The sequence below is a fragment of the Ranitomeya imitator genome, chromosome 10 (assembly GCF_032444005.1).
Source record: "Ranitomeya imitator isolate aRanImi1 chromosome 10, aRanImi1.pri, whole genome shotgun sequence".
NCBI lineage: Eukaryota > Metazoa > Chordata > Amphibia > Anura > Dendrobatidae > Ranitomeya > Ranitomeya imitator.
This window is the reverse complement of record NC_091291.1, coordinates 18916457-18930199: the sequence shown is the minus strand read 5'-3', so window position 1 is coordinate 18930199 and position 13743 is coordinate 18916457. Positions and strand designations below refer to the sequence as shown.

At 47.2% G+C, this 13743-nt stretch overlaps 2 protein-coding genes across 3 annotated transcripts in view; both read right to left on the bottom strand.

Moving 5' to 3' along the window:
• Positions 1 to 13743, bottom strand: part of LOC138651903 (interferon-inducible GTPase 5-like) — a 92144-nt gene that overhangs the window by 4890 nt on the left and 73511 nt on the right. The gene's annotated exons all lie outside the window — the stretch shown is intronic.
• Positions 41 to 532, bottom strand: LOC138652163 (interferon-inducible GTPase 1-like). Its single transcript, XM_069742932.1, has one exon. The coding sequence runs from the start codon at positions 530 to 532 to the stop codon at positions 41 to 43; it is 492 nt and encodes a 163-aa protein (XP_069599033.1).

The window sequence follows — 13743 nt, the reverse complement described above, 5'->3', positions numbered from 1 at the left end:
CTTAACCCATATAGAAAAGATTGAGTCCAAAAAGACCAACTCAGAAAAGCTCTTTGTCCATTTCTAAGCAGGACAAAAGGAAGACAATGGGTTCCTCCACTCCGCCGTCTCTAAGACTTGTGATACAATTATCTCGTATCTCATGCAATATTCTCCTCTCGTTGTACGTCTTCCGTCTTCGAAGCTTGCTTGCTCTTAAGTCAGTGTCTATTTTGTTCCTTACAAAGTAAAACTTCTTCTTCATAGAACAGATCTTCTTGGCCAGTTCCATGTCGGAGTGTCTCACCCTTTCAGAAGCTATGATAATAAATAAGTCATAGTGATCATAGTTGATTGATTGGGTGATAGTCCTGGTAGTTCCTGTACCGGGAAGATCCCAAAATAGCAGATTTCTCAGCTTGGGATGTGGATAGGCGGTGGGCTCCATTGTGGTCTCCACTACTCCTGTTTTAGCAGCATCTTCGTCTTCGTCATTGTGAAGACCACAGATGGCATTAACAAAGGTGGACTTCCCGGAGCCCGACTGTCCCATTATGGCAATGTTTATTACAGGATTTCTAAGGTCCATTCTTCTTGGGTCACAAGAGTTCCTTTCCTGAGTGGTATCACTGTTACTACATGCTGTGTCGCACAAGGTGCTCTCATGTAGCGCTCTTATGATGTCTTCCACTTCCTCTTCACAGAAAGCACAGAATATTTAATCGGTGTACATAATCCCTTGTTAATCAGACTTTGGAGAGAAAATAAGATTCAGTGTTTTTTTAACTGATCACTTTAAATACATTAAAACTTATAGTGAACCTGAGTTACAACTTGTAATTTGCCTTGGAGCTGCCTTTACAATTCTGCAGCCCTCAGAGCTGAAATCAGTCAGCACTTCCTGCTTGTATAGTGCCTGAATAGAGCTTGGTTTGGTGATTTGTACTAAGGGAAGTGTGCAGTCACTATACTGACATGCTTTATTATTGTAGCTTAACCAAGCTGTTAGGGGTATGTCTAAAGACAGCAGAATAGTGAATGCAGCACTAGGTATAATATAGAAGGTAATTCAAGATTCATACAAAAAAAGGAAGCAATATATGTGCAAAGTTGATGTTGCTGCATTTTTTTCCCTTCAATATACTTTATTTCCATTGTCAGGGAGCAACCCTGTAACATGTTCATTATTTCTACATTACAGGATGCCATATTTCTAGTCATAAAATTCAGAGGTTTAACGATATTGCCCCATTATAAGTACAGTGCCCCCATTATAACTACAGTGCCCCATTATAACCACAGTGCCTCCCTTACATCTACAGTACCTCAAGCACAGCCACAATGTTCTGTTCACTGTCTACCACTATTAAAGCCTCCTCCGACTTCTACCACAGTGCTCCCATCACTGCCCCAGTGCTACTGACAAAGTTATAATACTCGTCCCTCTCATTGCCCTAGAACCATCTACAAAGTCATAATACCCTAACTCATAACCACATGCGTCTCCAGCACAGTGCCCCTACACCATCATAATACCCTCCTCATAACCACATGCGTCTCCAGCACAGTGCCCCTACACCATCATAATACCCTCCTAATAACCACATGCGTCTCCAGCACAGTGCCCCTACACCATCATAATACCCTCCTCATAACCACATGCATCTCCAGCACAGTGCCCCTACACCATCATAATACCCTCCTAATAACCACATGCGTCCCCAGCACAGTGCCCCTACACCATCATAATACCATCCTCATAACCACATGCGTCCCCAGCACAGTGCCCCTACACCATCATAATACTCTCCTCATAACCACATACGTCTCCAGCACAGTGCCCCTACACCATCATAATACCCTCCTCATAACCACATGCGTCTCCAGCACAGTGCCCCTACACCATCATAATACTCTCCTAATAACCACATGTGTCTCCAGCACAGTGCCCCTACACCATCATAATACCCTCCTCATAACCACATGCTTCTCCAGCACAGTGCCCCTACACCATCATAATACCCTCCTCATAACCACATGCGTCTCCAGCACAGTGCCCCTACACCATCATAATACCCTCCTCATAACCACATGCGTCTCCAGCACAGTGCCCCTACACCATCATAATACTCTCCTAATAACCACATGTGTCTCCAGCACAGTGCCCCTACACCATCATAATACTCTCCTAATAACCACATGTGTCTCCAGCACAGTGCCCCTACACCATCATAATACCCTCCTCATAACCACATGCGTCTCCAGCACAGTGCCCCTACACCATCATAATACTCTCCTAATAACCACATGCGTCTCCAGCACAGTGCCCCTACACCATCATAATACCCTCCTCATAACCACATGCGTCTCCAGCACAGTGCCCCTACACCATCATAATACCATCCTAATAACCACATGCGTCTCCAGCACAGTGCCCCTACACCATCATAATACTCTCCTAATAACCACATGTGTCTCCAGCACAGTGCCCCTACACCATCATAATACCCTCCTCATAACCATATGCTTCTCCAGCACAGTGCCCCTACATCATCATAATACTCTCCTCATAACCACATACGTCTCCAGCACAGTGCCCCTACACCATCATAGTACTCTCCTCATAACCACATGTGTCTCCAGCACAGTGCCCCTACACCATCATAATACCCTCCTAATAACCACATGCGTCCCCAGCACAGTGCCCCTACACCATCATAATACCCTCCTCATAACCACATGCATCTCCAGCACAGTGCCCCTACACCATCATAATACCCTCCTAATAACCACATGCGTCCCCAGCACAGTGCCCCTACACCATCATAATACCCTCCTCATAACCACATGCGTCTCCAGCACAGTGCCCCTACACCATCATAATACTCTCCTCATAACCACATGCGTCTCCAGCACAGTGCCCCTACACCATCATAATACCCTCCTAATAACCACATGCGTCTCCAGCACAGTGCCCCTACACCATCATAATACCCTCCTCATAACCACATGCGTCTCCAGCACAGTGCCCCTACACCATCATAATACCCTCCTCATAACCACATGGGTCTCCAGCACAGTGCCCCTACACCATCATAATATCCTCCTCATAACCACATGCATCTCCAGCACAGTGCCCCTACACCATCATAATACCCTCCTAATAACCACATGCGTCTCCAGCAAAGTGCCCCTACACCATCATAATACCCTCCTCATAACCACATCCGTCTCCAGCACAGTGCCCCAACACCATCATAATACCCTCCTCATAACCACATGCGTCTCCAGCACAGTGCCCCTACACCATCATAATACTCTCCTAATAACCACATGTGTCTCCAGCACAGTGCCCCTACACCATCATAATACCCTCCTCATAACCACATGCTTCTCCAGCACAGTGCCCCTACACCATCATAATACCCTCCTCATAACCACATGCGTCTCCAGCACAGTGCCCCTACACCATCATAATACTCTCCTAATAACCACATGTGTCTCCAGCACAGTGCCCCTACACCATCATAATACCCTCCTCATAACCACATGCGTCTCCAGCACAGTGCCTCTACACCATCATAATACCCTCCTCATAACCATATGCTTCTCCAGCACAGTGCCCCTACATCATCATAATACCCTCCTCATAACCACATGCTTCTCCAGCACAGTGCCCCTACACCATCATAATACCCTCCTCATAACCACATGCGTCTCCAGCACAGTGCCCCTACACCATCATAATACTCTCCTAATAACCACATGTGTCTCCAGCACAGTGCCCCTACACCATCATAATACTCTCCTAATAACCACATGTGTCTCCAGCACAGTGCCCCTACACCATCATAATACCCTCCTCATAACCACATGCGTCTCCAGCACAGTGCCCCTACACCATCATAATACTCTCCTAATAACCACATGCGTCTCCAGCACAGTGCCCCTACACCATCATAATACCCTCCTCATAACCACATGCGTCTCCAGCACAGTGCCCCTACACCATCATAATACCATCCTAATAACCACATGCGTCTCCAGCACAGTGCCCCTACACCATCATAATACTCTCCTAATAACCACATGTGTCTCCAGCACAGTGCCCCTACACCATCATAATACCCTCCTCATAACCATATGCTTCTCCAGCACAGTGCCCCTACATCATCATAATACTCTCCTCATAACCACATACGTCTCCAGCACAGTGCCCCTACACCATCATAGTACTCTCCTCATAACCACATGTGTCTCCAGCACAGTGCCCCTACACCATCATAATACCCTCCTAATAACCACATGCGTCCCCAGCACAGTGCCCCTACACCATCATAATACCCTCCTCATAACCACATGCATCTCCAGCACAGTGCCCCTACACCATCATAATACCCTCCTAATAACCACATGCGTCCCCAGCACAGTGCCCCTACACCATCATAATACCCTCCTCATAACCACATGCGTCTCCAGCACAGTGCCCCTACACCATCATAATACTCTCCTCATAACCACATGCGTCTCCAGCACAGTGCCCCTACACCATCATAATACCCTCCTAATAACCACATGCGTCTCCATCACAGTGCCCCTACACCATCATAATACCCTCCTCATAACCACATGCGTCTCCAGCACAGTGCCCCTACACCATCATAATACCCTCCTCATAACCACATGGGTCTCCAGCACAGTGCCCCTACACCATCATAATATCCTCCTCATAACCACATGCATCTCCAGCACAGTGCCCCTACACCATCATAATACCCTCCTAATAACCACATGCGTCTCCAGCAAAGTGCCCCTACACCATCATAATACCCTCCTCATAACCACATCCGTCTCCAGCACAGTGCCCCAACACCATCATAATACCCTCCTCATAACCACATGCGTCTCCAGCACAGTGCCCTTACACCATCATAATACCCTCCTAATAACCACATGCGTCTCCAGCACAGTGCCCCTACACCATCATAATACCCTCCTCATAACCACATGCATCTCCAGCACAGTGCCCCTACACCATCATAATACCCTCCTAATAACCACATGCGTCCCCAGCACAGTGCCCCTACACCATCATAATACCATCCTCATAACCACATGCGTCCCCAGCACAGTGCCCCTACACCATCATAATACTCTCCTCATAACCACATACGTCTCCAGCACAGTGCCCCTACACCATCATAATACCCTCCTAATAACCACATGGGTTTCCAGCACAGTGCCCCTACACCATAATACCATCCTCATAACCACATGCGTCTCCAGCACAGTGCCCCTACACCATCATAATACCCTCCTCGTAACCACATGTGTCCCCAGCACAGTGCCCCTACACCATCATAATACTCTCCTCATAACCACATGCGTCTCCAGCACAGTGCCCCTACACCATCATAATACCCTCCTCATAACCACATGCGTCTCCAGCACAGTGCCCCTACACCATCATATTACTCTCCTCATAACCACATGCTTCTCCAGCACAGTGCCCCTACACCATCATAATACTCTCCTCATAACCACATGCGTCTCCAGCACAGTGCCCCTACACCATCATAATACTCTCCTCATAACCACATGCGTCTCCAGCACAGTGCCCCTACACCATTATAATACTTTCCTCGTAACCACATGAGTCTCCAGCACAGTGCCCCTACACCATCATAATACCCTCCTAATAACCACATGCGTCTCTAGCACAGTGCCCCTACACCATCATAATACCATCCTCATAACCACATGCGTCTCCAGCACAGTGCCCCTACACCATCATAATACCCTCCTAATAACCACATGCGTCTCTAGCACAGTGCCCCTACACCATCATAATACCATCCTCATAACCACATGCGTCTCCAGCACAGTGCCCCTACACCATCATAATACCATCCTCGTAACCACATGCGTCTCCAGCACAGTGCCCCTACACCATCATAATACCATCCTCATAACCACATGCGTCTCCAGCACAGTGCCCCTACACCATCATAATACCCTCCTCGTAACCACATGCGTCTCCAGCAAAGTGCCCCTACATCATAATACTCTCCTCGTAACCACATGCGTCTCCAGCACAGTGCCCCTACACCATCATAATACCCTCCTCGTAACCACATGTGTCACCAGCACAGTGCCCCTACACCATCATAATACCCTCCTCGTAACCACATGCGTCTCCAGCACAGTGCCCCTACACCATCATAATACCCTCCTCGTAACCACATGCGTCTCCAGCACAGTGCCCCTACACCAACATAATTTTCTCCTCATAACCACATGCATCTCCAGCACAGTGCCCCTACACCATCATAATACCCTCCTCATAACCACATGCGTCTCCAGCACAGTGCCCCTACACCATCATAATACCCTCCTCGTAACCACATGCGTCTCCAGCACAGTGCCCCTACACCATCATAATACCCTCCTCATAACCACATGCGTCTCCAGCACAGTGCCCCTACACCATCATAATACTCTCCTCATAACCACATGCGTCTCCAGCACAGTGCCCCTACACCATCATAATACCCTCCTCATAACCACATGCGTCTCCAGCACAGTGCCCCTACACCATCATAATACCCTCCTCATAACCACATGGGTCTCCAGCACAGTGCCCCTACACCATCATAATACTCTCCTCATAACCACATGCGTCTCCAGCACAGTGCCCCTACACCATCATAATATCCTCCTCATAACCACATGGGTCTCCAGCACAGTGCCCCTACACCATCATAATACTCTCCTCATAACCACATGTGTCTCCAGCACAGTGCCCCTACACCATCATAATACCCTCCTAATAACCACATGCGTCTCCAGCACAGTGCCCCTACACCATCATAATACCCTCCTCATAACCACATACGTCTCCAGCACAGTGCCCCAACACCATCATAATACCCTCCTCATAACCACATGCGTCTCCAGCACAGTGCCCCTACACCATCATAATACCCTCCTAATAACCACATGCGTCTCCAGCACAGTGCCCCTACACCATCATAATACCCTCCTCATAACCACATGCATCTCCAGCACAGTGCCCCTACACCATCATAATACCCTCCTAATAACCACATGCGTCCCCAGCACAGTGCCCCTACACCATCATAATACCATCCTCATAACCACATGCGTCTCCAGCACAGTGCCCCTACACTATCATAATACTCTCCTCATAACCACATGCGTCTCCAGCACAGTGCCCCTACACCATCATAATACCCTCCTCATAACCACATGCGTCCCCAGCACAGTGCCTCTACACCATCATAATACCCTCCTCATAACCACATACGTCTCCAGCACAGTGCCCCTACACCATCATAATACCCTCCTCATAACCACATGCGTTTCCAGCACAGTGCCCCTACACCATCATAATACCCTCCTCATAACCACATGGGTCTCCAGCACAGTGCCCCTACACCATCATAATACCCTCCTAATAACCACATGCGTCTCCAGCACAGTGCCAATACACCATCATAATATCCTCCTCATAACCACATGTGTCTCCAGCACAGTGCCCCTACACCATCATAATACCCTCCTCATAACCACATCCGTCTCCAGCACAGTGCCCCAACACCATCATAATACCCTCCTCATAACCACATGCGTCTCCAGCACAGTGCCCCTACACCATCATAATACCCTCCTAATAACCACATGCGTCTCCAGCACAGTGCCCCTACACCATCATAATACCCTCCTCATAACCACATGCGTCTCCAGCACAGTGCCCCTACACCATCATAATACCCACCTAATAACCACATGCGTCTCCAGCACAATGCCCCTACACCATCATAATACCTTCCTCATAACCACATGCGTCTCCAGCACAGTGCCCCTACACCATCATAATACCCTCCTAATAACCACATGCGTCTCCAGCACAGTGCCCCTACACCATCATAATACCCTCCTCATAACCACATGCATCTCCAGCACAGTGCCCCTACACCATCATAATACCCTCCTAATAACCACATGCGTCCCCAGCACAGTGCCCCTACACCATCATAATACTCTCCTCATAACCACATACGTCTCCAGCACAGTGCCCCTACACCATCATAATACCCTCCTAATAACCACATGCGTCTCCAGCACAGTGCCCCTTCACCATCATAATACCCTCCTCATAACCACATGCGTCTCCAGCACAGTGCCCCTACACCATCATAATACTCTCCTCATAACCACATGCGTCTCCAGCACAGTGCCCCTACACCATAATACTCTCCTCGTAACCACATGCGTCTCCAGCACAGTGCCCCTACACCATCATAATACCCTCCTCGTAACCACATGCGTCTCCAGCACAGTGCCCCTACACCATCATAATACCCTCCTCATAACCACATGCGTCTCCAGCACAGTGCCCCTACACCATCATAATACTCTCCTCATAACCACATGCGTCTCCAGCACAGTGCCCCTACACCATCATAATACCCTCCTCATAACCACATGCATCTCCAGCACAGTGCCCCTACACCATCATAATACCCACCTAATAACCACATGCGTCTCCAGCACAGTGCCCCTACACCATCATAATACCCTCCTAATAACCACATGCGTCTCCAGCACAGTGCCCCTACACCATCATAATACCCTCCTCATAACCACATGCGTCCCCAGCACAGTGCCCCTACACCATCATAATACCCTCCTAATAACCACATGCGTCCCCAGCACAGTGCCCCTACACCATCATAATACTCTCCTTATAACCACATACGTCTCCAGCACAGTGCCCCTACACCATCATAATACCCTCCTAATAACCACATGCGTCTCCAGCACAGTGCCCCTTCACCATCATAATACCCTCCTCATAACCACATGCGTCTCCAGCACAGTGCCCCTACACCATCATAATACTCTCTTCATAACCACATGCGTCTCCAGCACAGTGCCCCTACACCATAATACTCTCCTCATAACCACATGCGTCTCCAGCACAGTGCCCCTACACCATCATAATACCCTCCTCGTAACCACATGCGTCTCCAGCACAGTGCCCCTACACCATCATAATACCCTCCTCGTAACCACATGCGTCTCCAGCACAGTGCCCCTACACCATCATAATACCCTCCTCGTAACCACATGCGTCTCCAGCACAGTGCCCCTACACCATCATAATACTCTCCTCGTAACCACATGCGTCTCCAGCACAGTGCCCCTACACCATCATAATACTCTCCTCATAACCACATGCGTCTCCAGCACAGTGCCCCTACACCATCATAATACTCTCCTAATAACCACATGCGTCTCCAGCACAGTGCCCCTACACCATCATAATACCCTCCTCATAACCACATGCGTCTCCAGCACAGTGCCCCTACACCATCATAATACCATCCTAATAACCACATGCGTCTCCAGCACAGTGCCCCTACACCATCATAATACTCTCCTAATAACCACATGTGTCTCCAGCACAGTGCCCCTACACCATCATAATACCCTCCTCATAACCATATGCTTCTCCAGCACAGTGCCCCTACACCATCATAATACCCTCCTCATAACCACATGCGTCCCCAGCACAGTGCCCCTACACCATCATAATACCCTCCTAATAACCACATGCGTCCCCAGCACAGTGCCCCTACACCATCATAATACTCTCCTTATAACCACATACGTCTCCAGCACAGTGCCCCTACACCATCATAATACCCTCCTCATAACCACATGCATCTCCAGCACAGTGCCCCTACACCATCATAATACCCTCCTAATAACCACATGCGTCCCCAGCACAGTGCCCCTACACCATCATAATACTCTCCTCATAACTACATACGTCTCCAGCACAGTGCCCCTACACCATCATAATACCCTCCTAATAACCACATGCGTCTCCAGCACAGTGCCCCTTCACCATCATAATACCCTCCTCATAACCACATGCGTCTCCAGCACAGTGCCCCTACACCATCATAATACCCTCCTCATAACCACATGCGTCTCCAGCACAGTGCCCCTTCACCATCATAATACCCTCCTCATAACCACATGCGTCTCCAGCACAGTGCCCCTACACCATCATAATACCCTCGTCATAACCACATGCGTCTGACTTAGTGTGACGGGGCCTTAAGAATATGATTGAGTTCCAAGACAAAATCAGATCGTGAAGGAGATTTTGATTGTTTCCAGTAGCGAGGAATTAGGTTGCGCCAGGCCACGAGGAAATGTCTTAATAGACTCCTCTTAAATTTGGCGATGGAGAAGTCACATATAGATAATAGAGCCAATTCCATGGTAGGCTGTGTTTTGTAAAAGGACAATTTGTTGTAAAGATCGAAAATGGACATCCAAAAGTTGTGGATGAGTGGGCAGGGCCACCAAATATGTGTGTATGAACCCTCATCCTTCCAACACTTCCAGCAGATATCTGGGGTAGCGGGAAACATAATGTGAATACTAGATGGACATCTGTACCACCTAGTTAAAAGTTTGTAACCTCCTTCCTGATAATCTGAACATAATGAGGATCTGAAAGTGAGGAGGAGTCTCTTGGAGCGATCCTCTGGTGTCCAAGATTTGTTCAGTTCATTCTCCCATTTCAAAAAGAATAAAGGAGGATCAAGTGAAGCTAATTGGTGTCCCTGAAACATTTTATATAACGGTGACACCGTATGAACCAAAGAACCCTCCCCCAGGCACACGGACTCAAAAGGGGTAAGTCATCGGAAAATGTCAGCCTGTTTAGATAACTTATTGAGGTAGCTTTTGATTTGTTCATGGAAAAGCCATGAACCCGGTGGAGGGCTAGCTCCGGCAAAGCACGACTATAGGGGCTTTATTGAGGACTGGTCTATGTAGTCATATGCTATTGGGTGACTGTCTTTATGTTTATGCAAGAATATAACTGTCCAGGCCTGCGGGAAAGCCTGGATTGTCAGAAACTGGGGTCATGGGGCCTGGAATGGATGAGATATTAAGTTTTTGATTGCCATATTTGATAAACAGGACCAGGTTTCTGGTAATGAAAGGTAAGTCATCTCCTTGAGTTTTCGTGGGGCCTCCTCTCCAAATTGATGCTATCGGGTTACTTAATGAAAGCTTCATCTCTAGATCAACCCATTTTTTACTGAGCTTGTGGTGAAACAGATCGAGTATGCAAGTTCCGAGTGATGCATAATTGTAAAGAAAGAAATCAGGAAGGCTCAGTCGCCCGGATTGCTTAGTTCTGCTCAGAAGATGGTATGACAAGCGTGGACGCCTGCCAGTCCATACAAATCTCGTAATTGCTGTCTTGAGTCTGGAGAAAAAGGAGGCTGGGAGAAACAAAGGAATGGTCTGGAAGAAATAAAGAAGACGCGGTAACAGATCCATTTTGATTGCGTTAACTCTTCCAAGCCAGGATAAATGTAATTTATTCCATCTCTCCAGATCAAGCTCCGCCCTTTGTAGGGCTATTTTATAGTTGGCATCATATAATTGTGATGATTTGGCAGTAAGCTTTATACCCAAATAGGCTAGGGAGTCAGTTCGCCATCTAAATGGAAAGGAGGAGCACAACTGGGAGACCAAGGATGGTGGTAACGAAATATTCAATATTTTTAGGTGTAGATTTTGGTTCCTCAGATTGTCATTACAATATCAAGATAGTTGGTGGGTATGGGCCAGGATCAGAGCTAGCTGTATGTTACAGCTGACAGTCACAGTAGATGGTACAGACTTGGCTCCATAAATGTATTATAGTCTCCCCCATAAACATACACAAGACAGAGCAGGAAGGAGTTTTCAAGGGTCCCATGCAATATAGCTGATCGGGAGAATGGTAAGAGATCTGATTTGTTTCGGGAGTCTGGTCTTAGTAAGTACTGTACATATTGAGGGTCTATTCTGAGGTCTGTATAGATGGGGCTCTGTTTTGGAGTCTATAAATGGGGTCTAGTTTGGAGTCTATATAGATAGAGTCTGGTTTGGGGTCTACATACATGAGGGTCTGGTTTGGGGTCTATATATATGAGGGTCTAGTTTCAGGTCTATACCGATAGACAGTCTTGTTTGGGTGCTGTATAGATGGGGCTCTGTTTTGGAGTCTATAGATGGGGTCTAGTTTGGGGTCTATATAGATGAGGTCTGGTTTGGGGGCTATATATATATGAGGGTCTAGTTTCAGGTCTATACCGATAGACAGTCTTGTTTGGGTTCTGTATAGATGGGGGGTTGTATTTGTTTTAGCTCTTTGGTCTGTGGTCTGATTTTGTTGGGGGTCTGTATTTCTGTGCGCTATTTGTAATGCTAATGCCATAGATTAGGGGCGGGTCTTACATGCATGGGCGGGGCATAAGAAAAAATATCCTGTTTCCAGAATCTTCCTAATGTCCCATTTGGCCCATCTGTCTGTGACTGGGATCACAGTTGTCCCCCACAGTCACTCCTTGGCGCGGACACACGGGGACGCAGCATTACTGGCCGAGCAGCGCTACTACTCCACCGCCATCTCCAGCTTCTAAATCTATCCGGCTGTAATGTAATATCCCGTCTTCTCTCCGGATCAGATTCATCTCTGTTGCTGATTTCCTTCTGTATAGTAGTTAATCTGCGCGTGTTTCGCCCCCCGAAGAAGCTGGGCGAGACGCGTGTGTCGGGGCAGGAGGTCTTTAGGTTCCGTTGGCGGCACATTCTAGCTCATTGCAATAACCAGGTAAAATATATTCCTAATTTAGGTTTATATATCAAACGAATATTTGCTCCTTCTATCCACTAGGTTTGCAATTTTAAGGCGTTTTTGGTGATTTGCACTTTACATGCCTTGTGGCAAATTTTTATGCCATATTTATTCTTATAGCCTTACCACATTGTTGGGTCAAAGGGGACACTAATTAAAGTTATTTATAGCAGTGCTCCCTTTTTTGTAGTAGCTTTCCTTAACTTTAAATAGATAATATCTTTACCACATTAGCTTGAAATACAAGCAATAGCACCATCTGGTGGTTATGTGATTGTATATGCTTCCTTGCACAATTGTTGCTTTGTATTGTATGTCATTAAGTACCTTATCTAATTGCTGGTCATAATATTGATACATGGATCTCTATAGGAAGCCAATTTGATTATAATATGGTCTAAGTATTTTAGGATGCCATATAATTAATATTACAGACATTTTATAAAGTAACCTCCAATTTTCCAATTACCGTACCTTAATTCCTGAAATTTTAAAAATATCTTTTGTAAGAATAAAAATGTGTATTTTATAAGAATTTTATGGTCACTTCAATTCATTTTTTGTTTTCAGGGAAATATCTGATGAGATGTACTAAAAAATAATGTGGTATATTGGCTTAAGAAGTGCAGCCCGTATGTAATGGGTTATCACTGTATGTAAGGACTTTTTGTGTTGACGCCAAAAGGTTCAGCACAGCTCCAATGCAGACTTCGTGGACCCGCCGATCCACAGCAAGATGCTTGTCAGCTTCGTGGCCCCGCCAATCCTCAGCAAGACGCTTGTCAGCTTCGTGGCCCTGCCAATCCTCAGCAAGACGTTTGTCAGCTTCGTGGACCTGCCAATCCACAGCAAGACGCTTGTCAGCTTCGTGGACCTGCCAATCCACAGCAGGCACACATCAGTCAGTCCAGAGCCACCGAAGGTCGGTAGCTTCCCCAACACAGACCATCCATGTCCACGGTCTCTCAGGTGCTCCAGGAAGACTCCACTCACAGGAGGTTCCAACACAGACTGTCCAGGAC